Raw genomic sequence first — 23997 nt, 5'->3', positions numbered from 1 at the left:
TATGTTAATTTTTTGTTTAGGTTTGGGGGTTTTTCCCTTTTTTTTTTTTGTTTGTTTGTTTTTATGCAGAGCAAGGCTGTGCCAATAAAACCTTGTAACTAGTCACTTCCACTGGGGCATCAGAACTTGCTGGGCTGTTCCTGCTACTTGTTGGCTCAACCTCCTTAACAAGAAGAGCCGCAGTATGAAGCTTGAAGTTATTTAAAATACTAAAAACCTTTCTAGGTGTTCCATTTTATTAACGGGTTGTTGCAATCATTTGTAAACTAATGAACTTATAAAGTAATTGGCACAAATCGAGATGAAAGTCCTTGAATGAAAAATTTTTATATAAAAGCTACAATAAAGTACAAGAACATGTCATCCGCTTCAGAGGCATAAGAGATGTTGCCATAGTCATGACAGTGGTTTTGTTATTGAGAGACTAATGGGAACTGTTTGTTCTTTATTAGGAGACGAACCTGGGTCTGTGAACTTACACAATTTCATTGCCTTACAGAAATCGACTCTATTTTGGTTGTAGTTTTTAGTCGTTAGGCCTTCGCACCGCTGGGGCCAAGCTAAGGGTGTGTTCCGTGGATTAAGCACTTCCACAAGTGCAGAAGCATGTTTTTGTTATGGTTTTGTTTTTTTTTTTTTTTTTTTTTTTTTTAGTTGACTATGAAACTTGTGCTTTTCTCTCTATCAGGCACCCGCGGGTCCTTGTGCATTTGCTTCTAGATCCAGTTTTTAGCTCTAAAGAAGCGATGGGCGAGGTTTGGCACCGCTTCCCGTGGGCGGGGGGTGAGGGACAGACCCGGCCCCGGCCGCCGCCCGCCCCCGCCCTCGGCGCATGCTTCGGTGTGGGTTCCACTTCTCCTGGCAGAGTTCCTTGGCAATGTACAGTACTTTGTAAACTTGCATCAAGTTTATAAATAAAAAGCATTTTACGAAGCGCTGTGTCCGTGCTGGGGCCCGGGGGGTGAAGGGGGGGGACGGGGATGGGGCGTGTGAGGGCGGGACGGGTCCTCCGCGCAGCTAGGGGGCGCCCTTGCGGCGGCCCGGCCGTGCCGAGCGGAAGCGGTGTCTGTGGCGCGGGGCGGCGGGGCCGTGAGGCGGCGGGGCCATGGAGGCCAAGGGCGGCTTCGTGCTCGCCAACCTGGCCGAGGTGGTGGAGCGCGTCCTCGGCTTCCTGCCCACCAAGGCGCTGCTGCGCGCCGCCTGGTAAGGCCCGGGGCTGCGGGGGGGAGGGCGAGGCGGCGGCCGGCCCCGGTTGCCGGGGGCGGCGCGGCCGACGCGGGGTGTCCGTGCTGTGTTGCAGTGTGTGCCGGCTGTGGAGGGAGTGCGCCCGGCGGACGCTGCGGGCGCGGCAGCGCATCGCCTGGGTGTCGGCGCTGGAGCCGGGCCCCGCCGACAGCCACGCGCTGGTGCGGGCGCTGGGCCGCGAGCTCGAGGTGAGGGGCGGCGGGGGGCGGGAGGGGTGCGTGTGTGTGTGTGGGGCGGGTGTGTCTGTCAGCGCCTTCGTGCCGCCCCTGAACGCTCCACCCGCTCCTCCCAGGGGCCCGGCGCGGGGAGCGCGTTCGGAGGTGTGAGCGGTTTGGACAGTTCGGTGCTGTGTTAGTTAATACACTGATGGAAACGCCGCGGGTTTCCAGGTCAGGGCGCGTCTCTTCATCTCGGCGATCTCGTTAAGAGATAAACCCTTTTTAGCCTGGGAGACACAGGCGACATTGCAGGATTTCTCTGGCAGGATTCTTTTCCAGTGTTCACTAGTGCTAGATCTTCACCACAGAAAGATTCCTGTCAAGTTGTTAAGCACTAAACAGAGACCTCAACAGATGAGTGTTAAACCAACGGGGACTGGAAAGGCCAGCAGCACCTCCACACTGTTCCCAGCATCAGCGCTGACAAAAGCCAACAGCCAGGACTGGAAGGAGTTTAGACAGCGTTAAAACGAGCGGTCAAGGGGCCAAGCTGCAGAGCTGTCCTCGCTCGTGTGGGGCTTGGGTCGGTTCTGTGCCCCTTCATTAGATCAGTCTGGGCAGTGCTGAGGCTGCGGGAGGTGTCCTGTTGTCTGACGGGAGCTCGGGGCGGGGGCCGGGGCCGTGTGCCCTCGGAGCGGTGTCTCCTCGGTTCGTGCCGCCGCTGTCTGTCTCCCTCCCTCCCTGTCCCCGCACTCCTTGTCCCGTGTCTCTGCAGAAGGTGCACGTGCTGCCCCAGACCGTGCTCTACATCGCCGATGCCGAGACGTTCAGCGGGCACGAGGAGTGTCACGAGCAGAAGAAAGGTAACACCTGGCCCTGACTCGCTGCCCTTTCCGGGAGTGCTCGGGGGTGGAGCAGCGTCGGCTGAAAGGGAATTTGCCTGGTGTGAATTTCAGTGGGAAGTAAATCTTTTGCAAAAAGCACGACCCCCTAGTCCTGCCTTTGTGATGTGAAGTAGCCTGCAGGTGTGTGTTAATGTGCGCGGATCCTTTCCCTTCTCTGGAGGACACGGAGTCCCTGGTGCCGGCAGCCCTGTGCTCGTACACAGCTCAGACCTGTGTGCTGTTACCAGGGCGGCCGCTGATGGGCAGCATTGGCTCAACAGGACGGGGTTTCTGCTCAGAACACACTTTTACTTCTCTCTGATGTTTTCCTGTCTCTTTTTCTTATTTTAACAGCCAGGAAAAGAAACAGTAAAGAAACAGCACTTGCACTTGAAAAGTTGTTGCCAAAGCGATGTCAGGTTCTTGGACTGGTCACCCCAGGGATTGTAGGTAGGAGCAAAACGTGGTTTTTGTGAGAGATCAGCTTGGAGGTGTCTTCTCCCACCTTGTTCAGCACTGGCTTCAGTTCTGAGGAGTTCACAGTGTTGCTGCTCGTTGACACGTGGAGCTTACTTTGTGTATTGCAGTCATAATTAAAAGGATTGATTTAACCGCTTAGGCAGCTTTTCCTGGCACTGAAAGTACTTACAGAATGTTTCTTGGATTTATGTATATATTTCAGTCATATTGTGACTGACTGTACAGGACATCCTTGGTATATACCTGATTGCTGTGGTCTAGCAGGAGGCACGTGCAGTAACTGGATAATTCACAGCCTTCCTTGGCAGGCTTTTCCTCATGCTTCCCTTTTTCATCATTAGAAAGTTGGGGGTTTTTATAGTTACTCACCCTAAATTCAACCCCCACGGCATAAGTAGGGTATTTGATTGTTACCACTACCATAATTGAATAATACACTCCCAGTATTTGTGTCAGTTTGGTTTGTACTGTCATCACATGCTTGTATAACACCTTAAAAACCTGAGCATGTTTGTATGCCTGTAGAAGTTGGTAGGAAGACCTGTGCTTGTTTTCCTACTGTTTTATATTTGGTGTGACGTGGGGAAATGTCCAAATATATCCATGTCTCCTTATCCAAAGTGACTTCAGCACAATCCATAGCCAGCAGGACTTCTATGTGTTTCATCTTTCCAAAAGATTCTAAAAAAAAATCACACCAGTTTTCAATTAGATAAGTTGTTAGGGAAATAAGTTGTCATGTTTTACATCCCCTGAGCTGTTCAGCCTGTTTCAATTCTTGTTACAGTGTAGATGAAAGTATGAGAGTCCCTGAACACAAGATGCCTGGTTTTGTTTCCTTGCAGTTACCCCCATGGGCTCAAGCAGCAATCAGCCTCAAGAAATTGAAGAGGGCGAAGCTGGGTTTGCTCTATTGTTTCCCAAAATGGATGGGGTGAAAATTCACACCTTCCATTTTTCTAAAGATGTGAAGAACAGGGTCTTTGATGAAAATAAATTTGCAGAAGCAGGTATGTCCTTTTTCTCTCCTTCACTTGGGCTTTTGTGAAGTATTGTGCTGCTCTTTGAGGTGCCAGTCTGGAGTGATGTGTGGAACCAGCAGCTTCTGTGCTGGCTCCAAGAGCCCCCTGGCTCTGTAGGGCCACAGCTGGTAACTGTGCATCTCTGTTCCTCCCAGTCTGTGGAGCATTAAGGTTAAGTTATCCTGAGTATAAGTCTCAGATTACCTCAGTTAGGTTCCAAGTGGAGTTGTTCAGAGAATTGTTAGGTTTTAAGCAGCTTCTAATTGGTTAAAAATATTCCACTGGGAATTATTCCTGTCACTATAATTTAGAAACGAGTGGGGAAGAGCTGCTTCTCTTCTTCCCCAAAATGACTTTGCATTTAGATCCCAAGTCGGGTATTGTAGCAAGGGAAGGCAGAGCAGAAGACAGCACATTTCAGTGAATACAGTTCATATTCTTCACATTGTGTCCTCAGCAGAGTAGGTAATTTATGAAGACTAATGTCAGAAGGGTCTCTTGAGTCTTCTGGGAACCTGGGGAGTTCTGCCTTGGGATAGGAAAATTGCTGAAGTGTGGAATTTATTTCATTTTCAGATAAAGCTATTCACTGTATTATGGTTCTTGAATAACTCATATTCCTGGTTCTTACCTGTAAAGACTGTCAAGTAAAACTGAAGAGCTGTGGTAAAACTCACGTGCTGTGGTAAGGGAGTGGAAGGCTGGAGGAAGCAGATGCAGTCTGTTTTTTTCCTTGCAAAGTTTTTTCCAGAAATTCTCTCCCAGGTGGGGAACACAGCCCAGCTCCTGCCTGGGCAACTTGTGTCTTGCCTTCCCAATTGCAACAGAAAGCCATTACTAAAGGTGTGATTTCTTATTTGGGGAGAGACTAGGAAGGTTGGGCTTCAGGGCTTGGGATTTAAAAAGAAGAGAGGATCAGTGTTTGGTTTTGTTTGTAGGTCTGAAGAATAACCCAGATCTCCGTGTTGTTCTTCTGTTTGGCTACAACTCCTGGAAGTCTGGAGCTACTCGATTTCTTCATCAAATAGTCAATCCATTGAATGAGAAAAGTATCATCCTGGCTGGGGGACAAGTGGAGAGCTTCACATCACTGACCTCTGAGAAGTAGGTATCTTTTTCAAGGTAAATGATAAAAAGGATTTAAAATGGGAGACACTGCAGATATGTAGCCTTCTAGTTGTATTAGAAATGCCCTTTAACAGTAGTAAAATGGTAATTTCTTTAAGAGAAAATTGTCACAACTGCTACACTGTGACGTAGGCAGAAAAGCTGGAAGTTTTGTATGGCTGTGTTACCAATTGGATTCTGGAAACTCAACTAGGAGAAACCCACTGAAAAGGAGATTTCCAGCTTCAGATACCCTTTGTGTGTTTATTGCAGTCAGTGTTTAATAAATGATTCCCCACTGTGGCAGAGACCATGGATGTGACCACGTGTTCGTGTGTGTGCCTGGGTTTGGCTCACACCCCAGAGCAGGAGCTGCACACACACACAGGGCTGTGCCCCAGGAGCTGCCCTGTGGAAGGATGTGGCACTCCCAGGACTGGGCTAGATCTCATCCAGCTCACACCCCTTCCCTGGGCCAGGACCCTGCAGGGCAGAGCTGGGCCCAGTTGCTCCAGCTGCTCTGCTGCACAGGCAGACAGAGCCCTTTGTGCCACTGGTGCATCCACACTTGGAGCACCTCGTTCTGTGGAGCACATGCAGGCAATGCCCACAGGCTCCTCTCATGCCATTGTAGGTCTGGAGTCCATACTAATACCAACATGTTGCTTGCATCCAATTTTCCAGCTGCACGTAACAGAGCTGGCCTTATATTAAGTGACTGATAATAAAACATTAGTATGTAACTACTAAAACCTGCGTGACCTGGCCAACCAAGTTAAAGCAACATGAATATGGAACTTTACTGCCTGCTGCCCTGGTTTGATGTGTAAATGATGAGTGTATTTGCTTGCCTTAAGTTCAACTAATAGTTTAGTTGGAATTGCAGAGCTGTGACATACACAAACTGCTGAATTTGGCATGTATGAAACAGTAAGTTTATGCTTAATCCCCAATAATGGATGTGGAAGCTTTTCCTTGGGAAAGGTTGCTAAAAAAAAAAAAGTTGCTAAAATGCGAAGGCTTTGGTTTGTTGTTCAGCTGTGGGTGGTGTCAGAATCCCCTGAGTGTCGGCTCCTTTGAACCCCCCTCGTGCAGCAGCAGCAGTTCAGGGGTGGGCAGTGGTCTCCTGGAACGCTCTCTAACCCGCTGCCTGTTGCCTTGCAGTGCCCAGGCCCAGCCCGGGGACGCCTGCGGGGTGGTCGGGCTGGCCTTCAGCGGGCCCCAGATCCAGAGTGCCACCGTGCTGCTGGACCAGGACGTGGCCGACGAGAGGACGGCGGAGGCGGCCGTGCAGCGCCTCAAGGCCGCCAACATCCCCGAGCACAACACCCTGGGCTTCATGTTCGCCTGCGTGGGCAGGGGGTACCGCCACTACAAAACCAAGAGGAACATGGAAGCAGATGCCTTCAGGAAGTTTTTTCCAAACGTACCCCTCTTTGGCTTTTTTGGACACGGGGAGATAGGATGTGATCGAATAGTTACTGGGAATTTCGTATTAAGAGAATGTAATGACATTAAGGATGACCTGCTTCACGGTTACACCACCGTTATGACTCTTATTCATTTTGGTTCAACTAAAGCAAGCCAAGCATAAATAAGGTTTAATGCTGCAGTGAGCTGTTTGTTTCATTCCAGAGAGCTGAGAAGTCTGGAAGAGTGGACATCTTGCAGTCAGAACCCCCTTCCAAAACGTAAACATCATTTTGGTAATGTTATCAAGTCTTGTAGTTGCAATAGAGTTTAATATGCTATCTGCAGGAAAGCCTTGCATTTTGTGTAATCCCCTGTACACATCAGAATTGCAGGAAATTATACTTGATGGAATTCTGCAATTGAAGAAAGCCTCTTTCTTCCAAAATGAGAATGGTTTGCACAAATCCTAGAATATGCTGACTTGGAAGGGATCCACTGAATCACTGAGTCCAATTCCTGGCCCTGTACAGGACATCCCCAGGAATCCCATGATGTGCCTGAGAGTGTTCTGAAACTCAGACAGGCTTGGTCCTGTGACCACTTCCCTGGGGAGCCTGATCCAGTGCTCAACCACTCCAGGTGAAAAACTTTTCCCTGATATCCAGCCTAAACCTCCTGACTCAGCTTCACGCTGTTTTCTTGAGTCCTGTCACTGTCACAAGAGTGAAGAGATCAGTACCTGCCCCTCGGGAGGATGTTGAAGATCCTGATGATGTCTCCTCTCTCCTGTTCTCCAGCTGAACACACAAAGTGCCCTCAGTGTCCTCACACGGCTTCCCCTCAAGGCCCTTCATCTTCATTGCTCTCCTTTGGACACTCTAATGGCTCAATCTCTCCCTTACATTGTGTCCCCCCAACTGCCCCAATATTGAGCAGAGGCCGCCCCAGGTCAGAGCAGAGCGGGACAATCCCCTCCCTGATGCCCCCAGGACAAGGATGTCCCTCCTGGCTGTCAGGGCATTGCTGACTCATGGCCAAGTGGCCACTGACCAGGACCCCAGGGCCCTTCCCACGGCTGCTTTCCAGCCTCTCGTTCCCCAGTCCATACACACAGCCAGGGCTGCCCCATCCCAGGGGCAGAATCCAGCACTTGTCCTTGTTAAACATGCCATGGTTGATGATGGCCCATCTCTGATTTGTGGAGGTCTCTGTGCCGGGCCTCTCTGCCCTTCAGGGAGCTGAAGCTCCTCCCAGTTTCGTGTTGTCAGCAAACCCAAATACCAACATGTAGAAAGAAACGTGCTCTATTTATGTATGTAAAGCAGTCCATGGAAAAATCCATTTCCTGGATTTTAGTATTAGAGAGATGCACAACCTTCCCAGAGTCCTATTTACAAAACTGAATGGTTTTACTAGATAAAATGAATGAAAATCTTAAAAGTAACAAGCTGCTCGTTAAATAAAGATGAAAGTGTGTCAAAGTACTTTGCCTTCTATTAGAGAAAAGGCTCTGATTTAAGGAGATGTTGTCCAGCTACGAGTTCAGCTTGGTTCACCACCTTGAACTGAATTTCACTTGTCTTAACTGTCTGGTTTAGAATGTAGTGGTTGTTTTTTTCTTTTGGATCTTCTTGTAGCTTGATTACAAACTTAAATCCAGAGTCCTAAAAAAATAAGGCTGCCTGGTATCTTTTAAGTTTCTTTAAAAAGTTTTTTTTTGCTCTTTAATTTGGAACTGTGGGGCACACAGGATCTGGTTATATTTATATAGAGACTTTAAACAAGACTTGTGCTTTTGCATGATTTTCCTGTGCTTTTACATCAGTCACCTGTTTTGGTTGCTGCAGCTGGCATGCAGTATTGTTCAAGTAAGTAAATTCAGCATAGTCTCAGTATAGCTAATAATATATTTGCTGCTTTCTAAATTTTTTTCCTCCCTTTTGTTTTCACTTAGTAATAGAATGACAAGAAAATAAGATTAATTTTCCACCATTTCACCAGACTTCTAAATGCCAAATCAGGCAGCTGGCCCATTTTCAGTGTAGTAAAAAGAAAACACTTAGCTGTTGTTGTAAAACAAAATAACATTTTTTGCTTTAAATGTACCAAGCAAGTCTTCATTGGCAACTTTTTGCTTATATGTAGTTAAAACTTTTCCTGAACTTGGCCTAAGGAGCTGAGGTAGAGGTGTATCTGTTCTGAGTTAACTGTTGGTTTCAGTTTGTGCTGAGCACACCCAGCACTTCCCCATGGCTTTATTGATGATGGGTTTTTGTAATTAGGTGCTGTGAACTCCCAGTGGGAGATGGGAGATCGGGAAGTGTGGGTGTGACTGGGACAACGTTCAGTCACTGCATTAAGGGGGAAGGTATCTGGGAATGGGGTTGAGTTGGAGCAGCCCCTCGGTGGGAGGCGGCTCCGTGGTTTCTGAGGTAACCACAGTGTTGTGCTCAGCCCTCTGTGCCTGCCTGAGCTGCACCTGGAACGGGAGGGAAAGGAGATGTGTGGTTCCTGTAACCCAGATTCCCGTGCCTGGTGGCCATGCCGAGAAGCACCTGAATGTTCCACTGTTGGCTGTTCCTGGATGACAGTGCAGCCGTGTCCAGCCGTGTCCGAGGAAGCAGCTGCTGAGCTCAGGTGATGGTGCAGCAAAACCAGAACCAGAGGGTGGTCTGAAGGGGCTGCTCATCAGCAGGGCCCTGGAGCTGAGGAGACTTCTGAGGTAAACATAGTACAGGTGAGATGCTGGGGGTGACCTCGAGAGCCTGCACCAGAGTCCAGGATCCTCTTTCTGGCCTCAGGGAGTGGGGATGAGCCCAAGGGATCCCAGAACCATACACATGGCTGGAACCACTGCACTCTCTCCCAGCCTGCATCATGCTTTCCATGTGACAGGGAAGTGATGTAAGTGACGAAACTGCAGCATCTGTGACTAAAGTGTTTTGCTATCCAAATTCATTTTGCCTCCATGCTGTCATTTGCTCTTCAACTACAACTCCTCAGAGAAACCAAAATATATTTGCTTAAAAGGTGCAGGTCCCAAAAGACAGAGCTTGTTCTGAATTGATAGAAAGTTTTGCAGTGCCAGAATTTATACCTCTCTCACTCAAAAAGTAACCACAGGGTTTTAAAGTGAGCAAAGTTAGATAAACGAGTATTCAGCAATTGAGGCAAATGTGAATAGCATAAAGATACCTAAAGTTTATCTGCAGTTACAGTGCTGATGCTAATCTGTTTCCAACAAGAGAACAGAATTCCTAAGTGACCACAACTGGATTTTGGGTTTGTTATGAAAAAAAGAAAACTTGCAGAGGCACAAGACAGGGAGGAGTGACAGTTTTGCTGATGAAAGGTAAAGGGATTGTTTTTCCCCATCTTTTGAATATGAATAATGTTTTGCTGCACATTTGTTCTTAATGCAGCATTCAATTATCTCTAAGTTTTAAAAATATAAGAAATAATAGGCAAGTGGTGTGATGTATAACCTCATACTTGCACAACCAAAATAGCAACTGCCAAACATAAAGCTATTACTGTAACTTCTATTTTAAAGTTACTATCCAAAAGTCTTCTCATTATAGGATATTTCTGTGATGTGCAGTTGTAAGAAAGCAAGAATAATTTGATAAAGAGGAGGTAAATTATGAACAAGTAGTTACATATGAATCTGAATCAATTTTGTTAAGTCTCCCTCCAAACTCACTCAGTGTCATTACCCCCTCTTAGTTTATATTTTTCATTCTAAAACTGGAGAACTTCTTTCTCCTAGAAGTATCTCTGTGGTGTTGGTTGTGAGTTTTCATATCAGACACTATCTCTGGAACAAACCTAAGTGTTCTGAATGCCTCATGTGAGAGAACCAGAAAAAACATTTCTCATTCAGATGCCTACTTCTGTTTTACTCAGTGGAATGATACAGAAAAATAATATTTGAGGTCTAGAGGTTTGCACAGTTAGAAGTTACAAAGATAGTAAATGTGCAGTTAAGTGGTGTTTTATAAGATCTTTTCCTGTTGCTAAGCCCATGTCTCAGCCAGATGCAGACTCCAGAAGAGGCTGTTCCAGAAGGACTCCAGAGGAGCCCTGAGGGTGTTCTGAACTACAGGCTGGAAGGTAAACCAGGCTCACTGCTGGTGGGGGTCCTGTACCACTGGTTTAGGTCAAACAATGCAAGTTCAAGCATTGTAGGGCCCTTGTACTGACTGTTTTCTGCCCACCAGCACTCCAGAACAATGTAGGGTATTTTTATAAACAGAACAAACAGCTGCAGTGAGAAACTGGAAACTCAAAGGAAATGCGTAAGATAGGTTTGGATTCTTTAGAAGTGGTATCACCTGGATACTTACATTAGAATTATTAGCAGAGAAACAGCTAATTGGAATTTTTTCCCAAGTGCTTTGATAACTTAAGAGAACAAATTTATTCCCAAATCATTGGGATTTGTCCTTTTAAATGCTTTTAAAAAACAATGTATAAATTGTCCTCATTACATTTCACAGGTAGATCTTCAGTGAGATTAGCAGGTAGCACAAAATTCTCAAAATAAATGTTTTGGTGATTCACATCACTGACAGTGGCAGGTCTTGTCACCTTTGCACAATAAATTTTCACAGCTATAAGAATTAGAAACAGCTATTTTTAAAATAAGCTCATTTTAGCTGAGTTGTCAATATGGCAGCAGGGAGAGCAAACACTAATCCCCTCAAAAGGAACTCTCTGAGAATCTCCAGAACTGGTGAAAATGACTGAATGGTTTGAAACAGCAGCAAATTCTGTGATGGAGAATGAACAACAGAGATTCAAATCACCCAGCCCTGTTACAAACTGCCACCAGTGGATGCTCAGCTACCTTTTTACAGCCCATCACGTGCCTGCACAAAGTTTTAGATGAAATATCATTACTTGCGTTGAGAAGGTAATTTGAAAACAGTCTCTTTTAAAATGAACACTGAAAAAGACTGTTCAAATGTTACACAGACACAGAGGTGCATCGAGAAGAGTTAAAAATTGGTTGTAGCTTTAATTTGGGGGATGAAAACAGCAATATCTTCTTGTTATTTCAGGTTCTGCAGCTGTAGGTTCTTTTTACATCCCTTATCTCGCTCTAGAAATGATTCCTGGTGAAAGGTTTTGTGGAGTGTCAGTCCCAAAGATGGAACTGAGCAGCAGCCTGACTATGGGTATTTGACAAAATTTGTATTTGGTGCTCTGCTGTCAAGGAACTGACTTCATGCCTTACTTACAGATGACGTTGAACAGGTTACAGTCAGAAGGAGAGCAAGAACAGACTTTGAATAAGCATAAGCAGATAATGTTACATAGAATAATGAAGAAGGTTTTGGGTTATGGGGGTTTTTATAACATCTTTAGGCATACACAGGTTTAGGGGTTTTTTCTTTGCTCATTTCCCCCAAAGTGCAAGAAATACTGTAGTCCTTTAAATGAAGAATCCCTTTTTTCATTAATCTTAACCACAAAACCCAAACAATTTATGTCTGGATTCTTTTGATTATTCCATATAATCTGAGATATAAGAATATTCTATCTCTTCATTAAAGTATATAGATGTCAACAGACATTGTAACTGGGAGGCACAGTGAACACCTGCATCCTGATCATCTAAATTATATTGCCAGGGAATCATAACACAACTTACTTCCATTTTTTTCCCCAAACTTATACTGATAAATCTTCATGAATATCCTTGGGTTTGAATATAGTCATAGTAAAAATGAAAGTAAATGGAAAAAAACCCTGGGTTTAAACTTATGCAGTCTTTTCAGTTTTTGCTGGAAATAGCTTGATGTCCTTTAAATAAAAGGATGCTAAATACCAAAGGAAAGAGAGTCACACAGTCAGAGACCCTCCCCAGCTGTTCAAAAATGCAGGGCCAGAAGGAAAAGGGGTTTTTTTAGTGCAGTAAATTTTGAAGGAGTTGCACAACACTGAAGGTACCTTTAAAATGGGAAGTGTTACCAAATGGACTTTCTGTTGGTCTTCCTGCTTAATATTTAACATTATAAATCAAAAGACTTGCACAGAGAAAATCCTCTTGTTTTCTTTGAAAAGCCATTTCACGTTCTCCTTTAACTGTACTTTGCTCCAGAGTTTGTTTGGGCTGCTAATGAAGAACAATTATATACTGTAACATATAAGCAACCTCTTCCTTAGGTCTATAAAGAGACTTCCTGCTAATAGCTGTCAGTTTGTTCTGCAAGTGATCAAAAGGTTTTTGCAACACCTTATGAAGAGACTTTTACTACAAGATTCTGGAAGGAAGACGTGATCCTCAGGTATAAACGAATTTTTGCCATAACACTATAATAAATTGTGGTGTAATCATAGTGGAGTTTCTTAGGAAATTAGCCTTTTCTACTTTTCTTCCCTCATAACCTTCCAGCTGGTGGAAAGGTAATTTTAAAGACATGAGATCTTGTGTTTCCTGGAAATGGGAGTCAAATGGACAAAAGAAAGCCCTTATTACTCACCCCTCCATAAACATGTAATTTTATGCCCCAGTGACTCCAACCACAATATCTGATCCATTGGAACTGGTGTTTCTTTAGCTTTATTGCTCTCAGGGCTACTTGATTTTGTAAGCAAACATTGCTACAAAGTGCTGCACTATTTTATGAAATTACATATAATGTTGGCTACCCTGTACTTTCTGTGGCATTTGACCACCTTAAAATGAATTTGTAGCCTGATCTCATTTTGATCTGAACGTCACAGTCACAAAGCTTGTGAACTGAACCCATTAATTTTGGAAGCTGGAATGTTCTCAGGTGCAGTGGGTTTGAGGCAGTCTGAACTGCTAATAGCATTTCCTTCACAGGTAGCACTGTTCCACAAATCACCTTGTTTGCATTTAAACATGGATTTGGTTTATTCAGCCTCACTTTTTGTACAAACTGTTTCCCAAATAATGCAAACACACTTGGTAACAGTGAATAACTCTTCCATACCTGTCTAGAAAGCTGAGGGGACTCTAAGAGTTTATACAGTACAACTTCAGCCCATTTATTTCTTACATCTTCTATTAATATCTCCTTCCTGAATTTCCACTTAAGATGACCACAAGCCTTTTCCTTTTTCAGTGGAGATGGTATCCCAAACTGTAAGTCTGACTGTCTCAGGATCAGTAACATATTGAAGTTATCTGAGAGCAGCTGTCTCTGATTAGTTTTCCCCGAGGCTGTGCAAAGTTCAGTTGACAGGGATTCTGATGGAGCTCTCAGTACTGCCACACATCCCCTGAGCTCTCTCTACAAGTTGCATGTCCCTGTGTGATGAAAAATCACTTTTCTCTTTCTTAGCCCTTAAGACAATATTCCCAGCTTCCTTCAGCTTATCTGCTAAAGGTTTGAAGTCCAGAAAATAACATATAAGATTGGTTAATTTGGGGAGAAAGTGATCTTTTAGTGCTTTATATAACCTAATCTCTGGATCAGGTCCTGTACTTGATTTGGTGCCCTCAGATTCTCCCCTCAGATGCTGAGCATTAACTGGGACTCTGACTTCTCTGACATGAGTCCTTGGAAGGTAATGAATTTTTGTGGTTTGTGTTCTAGTAGTTATTATAGCACAGTTTTCCCTTTGACTCCTCACCTTACACCCTATAACAGGGCTTTCCTTCTCTGCCCCACTGGACTCTTGTCTACATTGATACAGAGTACACCAGAGCGTGTAGTAAAGCATCCCAGAAATAGGAGCTTATTCAGCATTTTCTTTGCACCTGTGATTTTACACAACTCCAGGTTGTTTATTTCAGAGATAAGAAATCTCTGTTCTACATTTTCTCTCCTTTCAATTTGTGAAGTTTTCTCAGTTAATCTTCCCCTCAGTACACCTTAAAAATCCCATATAATGACCTGCTGGGTAATGTGCAAAAATGGAAACATATCGTATTTTTGCTGGTTTCAACCCCCAGTGCTAGAAATAACTTGAAAAGAAAGCTGCTCATTTCACATTTTCTACACCTCTGACTAACCAGACCATTCTCTTTGTGTTGTCAAGGCAAAAAGGGACATGGACCATGTCATTTGGCCTCTCTTTGTCTAAGAGAATCCTGTAAGGAACCAGAGTGTGATATATGAGGTACTGGTGTGATCAACAAATGGTTATGTGAATAAAAGAAGTAAATCTTTAGAGAGGGCAGCACTTTTTCAGCCAAGACACCTGTCTGGATATTTTGTGTCAGGAATTGACCTGATGAATAAAATTCCTGGCTTCTGCTATCTGAATATCAACTGGAAAATTGAAGGCGAGGTTTAAATTTCCCTCAGCAGTGAGATTTTCAGAAGAAAGCAAGACAAAAATAAACCCATCAAGGAAAATGTCTTGCTTAATATTAGGGGTGTAGAGCAAACAAAGCGTAAATTCTCTGCCTAAACTTCTTTTAACCACTACCTATCTCTTTTCTTTTCATTCAAATTCAAATCAAATACACTAGCAGTGGTACCTCATCCTCATGTTGTCTTATGATTAAAAAGAAAAATAGAGAAAGAGTATTAGCTGGCAGAAAGGTACTTTTTTTTTCCCCTACATCTGTTAAGGGTGTCTGAAACAAGCCAAATTCTGGACATGTATCAGTAGTACAAATTTTGAAACTATTGAATCAAGACAGTCAAACAAAATTCCCCTATCAAAAATCCATAGTATTATGTCATGCTAAACCCCTGTTATTATCTCATATTCTCTGTGCAGTGAAAAAAATATTGAATATATTTCATACATTTCCCATGTAGTAAAACCCAAAGTTCTCATGCTCTACCTGGGCATTACTGAAAACTGTAACTTGTCATAAAACAATCTCACAAAAAATTCAAACAAGTTATAGTGATTTCTGTATAATTGATGCACCTTTAAAAATACATACAAAGGCCATTAAGTGCAACTGTTTATATCTCAGTTGCAGTGTTCTCCAACACATAAGCCTCCTATTTCAGTTTGCTTTCTTCTCTCATCTTGCTCACCACATCATCCTCTACAACTTGTGTTCTTAGGGTTGCTCTGCATGTTGTTTTCCCACCATTCTTCCACTTAATTGCTTTATGCTGTTGTTATTTCTGAAAAATAAACAAAACACATACTTTTAATTAAGGAAAACTTCCTCCCCCACTTTCCTCGTGGAGTCCAGTCATTTAACTTTAAATTGCACTCACTGTTGCAGCCATTGCTGCTTGTAGGTTCAACTAGGTTGGCACCACACTCTGAGGAACTTGTCCTTGGAATGGAAACTTTTCTGACCAAAAGAAACAAAAACCAGACAACAGAGAGAGGAAAAAAAACACACACAGAGTGAAAAAAGTTGTCAGGGAGGAGACAAATTAATTGAATGATGTCCATTGAAAAAGGTGACACGGATCTCCTGTGATTGCTGTCTAATTAATACTCAGTGTTTGTGAGAAGCCTGTATTGGAGGGAGAAGGACAGAGATCAGAGGCCAGCAGAGCGCTCAGAACTATGTGGCTTCTCTCCTAATGTTCCTGTTTGTCTGATTTCTCAGCTCTTTATTTAAGCAATTAGTAGACAGCACAAAATAATTTATTATTAATTCTCTTGATGTTTGGAAATTATGTGAAATTCTCCACGCTTTGTTGAGGAGACACAAATCTTGTAAAGATTTGTAAAGACCTCTTGCTGTCTTGTTCCCTTTCTTTTAATAGTAATCAGACATCTGCTCTCTTGAGAAGAGTCATGAGCTCTGCTCTGTTCTGTCCAGTTTGTGTCCTGTGGTGATGTAACTCCTCCACAAAGTCTGTTGTCTTGGACAGCTCAGGTGGCTTTATTCCTAGACCCTGTAGTTCTGGCTGGCTGAGATCCCATTCATCAACACTGCACTTACCTTACAGGTAATTTGGCATTTCAACATGGACTTACAGTGAAATATAGGAATGAATTGCAGATTTATTTTAGTTTTCCCTAGGCTTTGTTCTGTTCCTCTAAGCTCTGTGTGTGGCATTTAGGCTTCTGTATTGCTTTTAAATAAAAGCTGGCTTATGTGCCATCTATAGTCATCAGCCACCTTTCTTATTCTTCTTCCAGCAACCCTTGGACAATATGTTTCTGGAGGAAGAAGGCCAGATGGATGTGGTCTGACAGGTGACTTGCTGGAAGCAAAATATGCCATTTGTTACCCAGTACCAGTGTAATAGCAGGGATTTTTGCAGACTTTCCTGTTTTGCCCATGTCAGAAAGACAGACTTTATGAGTCTGTTTGTTGGAGGGGTGTTTGTTTCAAGGTGGAGAGCACCTGCATCTGGACTTGCACTCTGCAGACTGAAAAAAATAAATCATCAGCTGATAAAAATGTGATGACTCAGCTAAATGTAAAAAGAATTATTTCCCACTGCTCACCCAGAGCTTTCCTATGCAGCCCTATTCTTTTATGGGTTTCTTTCACTGTTAGTTATGACTTAGTTTTATAAGCAGAGCACTGAAACCCTTTCTCTCCACCCTTGTATGGCTGAATGGATTTGTTTCTAGGGAGCACTAAACACACTTGCATATGCTTGGTCCTCAAATCTGTCCCAAGTAGCCTCAGAGAAAGACAACTTGGAAAGGAAGGGAGGTATAAGTGATGATACAAACAAGAAAACAGAGCAAAACTGATTTCCTAAATTCTAAAAGATTTAATGAGTAATTTTAGGGATTCTGTTTCCTTGTCCTGAACTTCCAGTAGTATCTCCTCTTCTGCATCCCTCCAGATTGCATTACTGTTTATACTAAAACCCCACTAGAACCCTCTGCTGAAAGGGCCATGGAAATGCTTAATAAAACACAATAGTGGGAAAAAACTCTGCTTTCTGATTGTGGATCAAACATCTTTGTTAATAAAGTATAACAGTGGAAACAGTATTTTTCCTTAACATTTTAAACTTAACATATCCTGTCAAGGAAAAGCCAAAGATGATGCAACTCTCAGCTAACCCTTACAAACCCTAATTCCACCCTCTTCTAAGACAGGATACAGGTGATAGATCAAATCTGAGGGGAAAAAAGTGCAGATTAATGACAGCTGCTGGCAATAATCCTCATTCACACAGCTGAAAAGAGAGCAGTAGATTAAAGTATCCACTTGAGACTCCTCACATGTTGGTCATTTCAGTCAAGACATAAGGACTTACAGATGTGAAGTGTTCCTTGCATAGATGAGTTCTCTAGCAGATGATCGTCCTACATCAGCCTCAGAAGTGTAAAGGTAAGACAAGACAATTTTGAGCCAGTTTAGGTTCTTTTATCTGTACTAAAGAAGTTGATAATGATTATATGAGATTTCCTAAGCTAGTCTGGTATGTAAGATAAGTTCAAGGGCAACTGTGTTAAGACTGAGTTATTTTTCTAATAAAGAGGCATTACTACTTGTTCTGCCAGTTAGGCAGAGCTTGAGTGAGGAGGAGGTGAGGTTCATCTTCCAACTGTCTAATAAAAGAACTTGCACAGACCTGTCATTGCTGTCACTCTGAGATTCTGTACTTTGACCATGACACTCAGTAGACTGTGTCTCCAGCTTTCCCCTAGTTTTGCTGTATGCAAGAGGAAAGGGATCTTTTAACAGATTGCTCTCTTCTTGGAGACAATTTTATTTCTGAAGAAATACTGCCTGTATGACACTTGAATGAATTTTTCTCAAGTTAGTTAAAGCTGTATTCTAATAACTTTTTGGTAATCTTCAAATGTTCTTTAGTGAAGAACTGCTGTGGCATTCCATGGCTAAGCAGGAGTAATTTAACTAAAATTACTAAGGTGGGGGGTATGCTTTACAACAAGGGGGTTTTTATACAAACTGTTGTATCAAATGCTCTCTATCTCTTCTAAATACGTTCAGCTGTGGGAAAAACTGGCATTCAGTGGGTTTCCATGACAGCAGCAGAGGTAAAACTAGCCCAGCTATTCCAAAGGTCGCTCATTGAAAGGCACTGATCAGAGAGGTTGATTTGGCAATGTGATTATGGGAGAGCAAAGAACAGAATTGCAAGAACCTTTGGTTATCACAGCCAAGGAGAAATGCAGTACAGGAGAAAGGGGAAGAGGCTGCAGGTCTGTGATGGCCAAGAATTACAGAGACTCATGTAAGTTGCCTCATAAAGGCATAAACACATATTAATGGTGTATGACAAAATAAGCTCTTATAAAAAGTGCTGTACTCTAAAAATAAAGAAGGTTGACTTGCATTATAAATGCAGAGAGTAAGTGAAAACAGTAAGTTTGTTTGGGTTTGGTCTAAGTGTACTGACACATGTACAGCATCAAATAGCTGCTTTAATCCCAATAACTGCTTGTGTGTTTTCATTCCAAGTCCTGATATGCCTAAAATGCTGCAAAAACCAAACCTGCAGCACTTGCTGTCTAGCACTGACATGTTCCTGCTACTCTAACATGGATCATCCTGGACAAATTAGTTAGCTCTCTGTTTTGTTCAAAATGTTAGTTAGGAAATATCTGCCTGGGATTATTCTTCACTTTCATTCTTTCCTTAGTTTTCCTTTTTAGACCAGGAGCTGCAGAGGAATTAGGAGCTAATGGCACCAGTTGCTTTGGCTGCCAGCTCAGTGGGAACAGTTTTTGTTCCCTAAGGACTTCATCAATTTTCTTCTACTTCTCAATCTTCAGACAACATAAAGTTTTTAAAGGTTAGCACTAACTCTGGGTAGACTGTGGATCTCAGACATGGGTGTACTACCTGTATTTTTTTACAAAGCAACTATAAGTAATAGCTTAGAAAAGACACTGAGAAAACTTTAAGCCAGGAAGTGAAATATTACAAGCAACAAGTTGAGACACCCACATTCATTATGTTGAATAACCATACAACCTTATGGATAATTCATTACATGCTTTTACATTCAGATAATTAGTACATGATTACCAGAAGAAATTTCTACTTGATTAAGCAGCTTCAGCCTTATGAAGCACTTTTACCTGCAAAGGAAGTAGAATGCTCCAATTACAAGAACTCCTAGAAGAAGAAGTGAAGCCAAGAAAGCTGCAAACAGGTCACCTTTTGTTTGGGACTTGATGCTGGGCAGCAAAACTTCCTCACAACGGGCTCCTGTGTAATGCTCAATACACCTGGGAAACCAAGTGGTATTCAGATTAGATGGTAACTTGTCAAAGGCTTCTTTTGCTCTTAAGTGGGGAGAGAACTGTTATGACATAATTCAAAGTTTGTATTTGCTGGGCAGCAACTCAGGGAATTTCCTCTCACCTTGTATTTCTGGAACAAAGGGAATTGGGCACATTGGGCATCAAGTTTACATTCTGATCCATACTGCTTTCATATATTAAATTTAATATATTCATTACTGACAGATTTAACTAATTAAATCTACCTCTTTAGTGTTAACTGTGTCATCCCACTGGTTCTCACACAGTAGCCATGCTTTCTTTTCTCCCTTTCATGTAACTTTTAGCTTCCTTTGTTGAAGAGCTGTCAGGTAAATAGATCCAGGAAATGGGAATTCATTGAGACACGGTGTACACCTTAAATTGCAGAAGTAGTTTATGCAGTGTAATAATTCATGCCAGAACATGTTACGTGCTTGGTGAATAACCCTCTCCTGGAGAGACCTAGGTAAGTCTTCTCTACTATGCTTATTTTATGTATTGAGCCTCTGAAAACTTCTGAAGAAAGGTAAAATGGTATATTTTATTAAAAATAAATAGAAGTAATGGCTTAGTAATTCACATTCGGTCAAAAATAGATAGGTTGAAGCTAAACTAATCTTCATTTGTCTTGTATTTTGCACTTACTCTGCTAAGTTTTCTTTTGCAGAACAGAAAATGGAAAGCACTTCTTTCAGTATCTACACTCTGCATGTATTTTTGATATATGTAAATTTGCTTCCCTCTATTTGTATTACTAAAGATCTTGCTCCTTCTTGCTATTTCTGGCACTGAAGTCATAATAATCTGTGACATAAGCAATCTGAGGCTCCAGCTGAGAGAAATGGGCTGAACTCTGTAGCATACTTGAAGTTCTCCACTGCCATTGGCAGCTGCAAGGTATAATTTCAGATGAGGGATAAGAAGGGAGAGTGGGGAGGAACCGCCAAAAAGGAGAAATGTCTGGGACATGTAACTAAGACAAAAGGACCCCTGTGAGCTTTCCAACGTGGAGGCTCGATGTGACTCCACTTTCTGTATGTTATGGACAGTATTTCAGTACTGCTGGTCTCAGCCACAAAGAATTACCACTCTTTCTTTTAATTCTTTGTCTTTGGAAATAGAATGGAAGATTTAGACACTAAAAAAAAAAATCTGTTTAATTATCATCATATATTAAAGCTGTGCAGCTGATCAAACTGCCAAGGACAATGGGAGACTTTTCAAAGTTATGATGTGTCACTGCTGGGAGAAGCAAGGGCAGGCAGACTGCTCTGATTGCCTGAGATAATGTTCCAGATATTTACTCTAAGTGTAGTGGCTTTTCAGTGGCCTATTTCTGAAATACTGTAGAATACTTTAAGGACAGAAGTGTAGTTTGAGTGGGGCATTGTTCTCTAGCAAGTGAGAGAGAAATGCTTTGGAGAGCTGAATAGAGTCACAGGGATAGAAAATGGAATATGAAATTCATAGAAGTATTCTTGAATACCAATGGAAACTGGAGAATAATGCAAGGCTAAAATGATACAGGAAGGAAAAAAAAATAAATAGGTTTTGGCATCAAATTAAGGCTCATGGAAAAGTTCTAAAGAATGAGTGTAAAGGGAGTAAGTCAGTAACCTAAAGAGTCAAATGAAGCAGGAGGAAGAAAAGACAGTCCTGCTGCAGAGAGTTGCACACAGGATCAGGTAAAAGGTGAGGGTTAGTGAACTGTTGTGAGAAGTGGAGGTGACATGATCGGTGCATAGAAGTTGTATTCATGTGCTGCAAAAGACCACAGGAAAAAAAATTGGGAATGTGATGACAGCCTAGAAAAAAGCTCACCGAGATTGTAGCACTTCCTACTAAATAGAAAACACAACCAGATGCTTGAGGTAGTCACAAGCCTTTAAGAGGGAAAGGAGCTTGAAGGCCTAAGACTCTGAGGGGAAAACTACAGCAGTATGAATGCAGGGTTAGAGCAACGGGAAAAAACCCTGCACTAAAAAAAGCACATGCAAAACCTAAACATCCTGGATGCTGAACCTCTTCTGCATGGATGTAACAAAAACAAGTTGGAGAAACATGTTTTTCATGACTGGCTAGTTTGATAGTATCTGTTTAACTGTGTGCAGTGGATTAGGGATTACAAACTAAGCTGAGCTGTTGACACACTTGCTCAAAGTGATTCCAAGCTATGTAAAAATTGCTGCCATAAAACCTAAAAATTATGTAGGTTTTCATAGAAACGGGAAAATTGCAATGAGGTACCTCTGGGTTACATATAAATAAACAAAATTATAGCTAATGTGACCTTAGCAACAAACTGTGCTACAGCCAGGGCATTTCTGAAAATCCAGATGTTCAAATATTGGCTTTCACAAGCTTTTATGAAGTCACCTGTCCTGATGTACACAGAGGTGAAGGCAACTGGTGCTTTAAGACAACCAGGAAAGGTTTCTTCTGCAAGTCCTTTCCTAAAGTTGGTGAGAAACTAAGCAGACTTCTATAATTAGCAATGGAACTCACTCAAAAGACCTGCTTATCCTGTAGCAGAGCTCTAATGATTTCAGTGGAGTTACTTATGCAATGACTGCAAGCAAGTCAGAAACACAGTGTCTATCAAGCATGTGGGCCATAAACATAATCCATGGTATCTATCTCATGCCTTCTAGAGGTAGTCAGGCTTACCAGACACAGCCTTAAAAGCCAGCAGCTTTTAAGATAAACTCCTAGTTTATCTTGTTTATAACAGATGCCTAAAAGTAGAGCCCAGGTTAGGAGCAGCTGTTAATAAGGCAGGCACTGGTGCATCTGCACTTGAATAAACTGGGGTAAAACCAGAGCAGCCTGGTTCTAGGCTGGACTAAGAGCATAAGACTCATTAAGTCTTGTGCTCCCTAGGCGAGGTGTAGCTGCTGCAGAACATCACCTCCATGCTGTGAGCCTGCTGCCTCAGCACGTGCTCTGTGTTGCCTAAATGGTCCTACTATGTAGCATCCCAAACTTGATTTTTAAAATGGAAAAGAGGTCTTTCCCCCCTCTAAGAAATTAGAATTTCTAATTCAGTCAGAGTGGAAATACAGCAGTCTTCGATGTTTGAGGGAAATCTGTGACTGAAACCTCCCATTTTCAGAAAGCATCCAGATTTGTGCTCTCCTAGGTGCCTGCACACACATGCACACACACCCACGCCTCCTGTCAGATGAGATGAGCCAGCCTCAAACTGTTGTATACAAACATACTACAGGAGCTGTGCTACAGACAAAACACTAGCAGAGGTAAAGAAATCCAGAGAGCCTTTCAGCATAGGATATTAATCCAAACCACCCGTGTCAGCATCAGTACAAAGTGGAAGTAAATAGACTGCATTGGGTGGGTCTGCAATTCTGTTGCTCCCCTAAAATCTGATTAGTAACTAAAACAGAAGCATGAAGGTCTTGCTATAACAGGAGGCACTACTGCTGTCTTTTATGGGGCTGTGCAAGGGGTCCTCTGCCTGTGGGATATAGTAACAAGGAGAGGTTTCTTTCTCTGCCAGACTCCCAGGTGGGCAACATAAGGAAGTATCTGACAGACTTTAAAAATGGAAGTAGAGCTTGAGTCAAATATGCACCTGGATTCTCACTGCACTGCATCACACTGTAAGGGTGTTGACTTTAGTTTTCGTTTAGTCTTCCTTTAGTCAGAAAAATCCTGAGTGCTTCTTGGTATCAAAATTACTTGCATGGAAATACAAAGGTCTAAGCAGAAAAAGCTGAAAAATTATCTGCTTGTCAATGTAACTCAGATTACATGGCTGAGAGCTTCAAAATCACCATAATCTTCAGTCTGTAGCAGGCTCCTAAAAGTTGTCTTAATCCATACACTGTAAGGACATCTAGTAAGTATGAAAAAGAATTTCAAGCCAAAGTGAATAAACAATAGCAAAGTTAACTGGAAGCCCTAAGCAGGTTTTTAAACATTTTTGCATTTAAGGGAGTTTCAAAACTGTTACTCTGAAGATGACTTCATATACAAAGAGAGTAAAAGAAAATGCTCCTACTGGAGAGAAGTTGAAAGAATTGATTATTTTTCCCTATAACTCCCTTAACTATGTGTTTATGTGGCAAGATTTGCCATATCTTCAGCTGTAGTTCTGATTGCTAATAGTTTTCAAAGACATAAGGAGAGCATTCACTGTTGATTTTGTGTGTACTGCCCTCCGAAGCAGAGGAGCTATGTTTGTGTGGTCTTATGCCATCTGTATTTTGTTTGAAACACAGAAGAATGCTCTCAGAAATCTGCCAAGTGTAAGAAAAAAATGGAAGCACCAGAGCTCCCCCTCAGAAAACAAAATCTTCACCTTGTTCTGCCCTGCATTAATTAATGCTTCTGGGACAGCTGCCATCAGGTGCTGAGGCAAATGCTTTCAGCCTTGTGGTTCCTGAGACACCTGAGGCAGCTGCTTTTCCATCCTTCTCTGTCCTGCTGCCTGTTTATTTAGTACATTTAAGTGTTCCTGGGTTTGAAGCTCATCTGGTTTATGGTGCCAGGTGTGCCTTTTGCTGCTGAGGACGTTAACTCATTGTTAGGAAAGCAGTGAGGGAAGATGGCAGCTGA

At 42.7% G+C, this 23997-nt stretch overlaps 2 protein-coding genes across 3 annotated transcripts in view; both read left to right on the top strand.

The window, feature by feature from the left end:
• Window positions 1–23997, top strand: part of UBE2Q2 (ubiquitin conjugating enzyme E2 Q2) — a 70269-nt gene extending 46272 nt beyond the window's left edge. Inside the window, exons 15-16 of the mRNA XM_017816736.1 lie at window positions 23303–23307; window positions 23982–23997. Of these exons, the coding sequence (XP_017672225.1) occupies window positions 23303–23307; window positions 23982–23997 (21 nt within the window). The remainder of the gene's footprint in view (window positions 1–23302; window positions 23308–23981) is intronic.
• FBXO22 (F-box protein 22) lies at window positions 1067–7972 on the top strand. Of its 2 annotated transcripts, none has more exons than XM_017816764.1 (7): window positions 1067–1203; window positions 1301–1433; window positions 2179–2266; window positions 2642–2737; window positions 3613–3777; window positions 4728–4893; window positions 6061–7972. In XM_017816764.1, the coding sequence occupies exons 1-7, from the start codon at window positions 1106–1108 to the stop codon at window positions 6488–6490; spliced, it is 1176 nt and encodes a 391-aa protein (XP_017672253.1). In that variant the 5' UTR covers window positions 1067–1105; the 3' UTR covers window positions 6491–7972. The 2 variants fall into 2 exon arrangements, with proteins under 2 accessions (XP_017672253.1, XP_017672254.1); XM_017816765.1 differs by lacking the exons at window positions 1067–1203; window positions 1301–1433 and adding exons at window positions 1465–1831; window positions 1890–1995 and having other exon boundaries at window positions 2182–2266.

This window comes from Lepidothrix coronata, unplaced genomic scaffold (genome assembly GCF_001604755.1).
Source record: "Lepidothrix coronata isolate B3197 unplaced genomic scaffold, Lepidothrix_coronata-1.0 Scaffold58, whole genome shotgun sequence".
NCBI classification, from domain to species: Eukaryota; Metazoa; Chordata; class Aves; order Passeriformes; family Pipridae; genus Lepidothrix; species Lepidothrix coronata.
The sequence above is the reverse complement of the archived record's forward strand: the minus strand, read 5'-3'. Positions and strand labels throughout refer to the sequence as shown.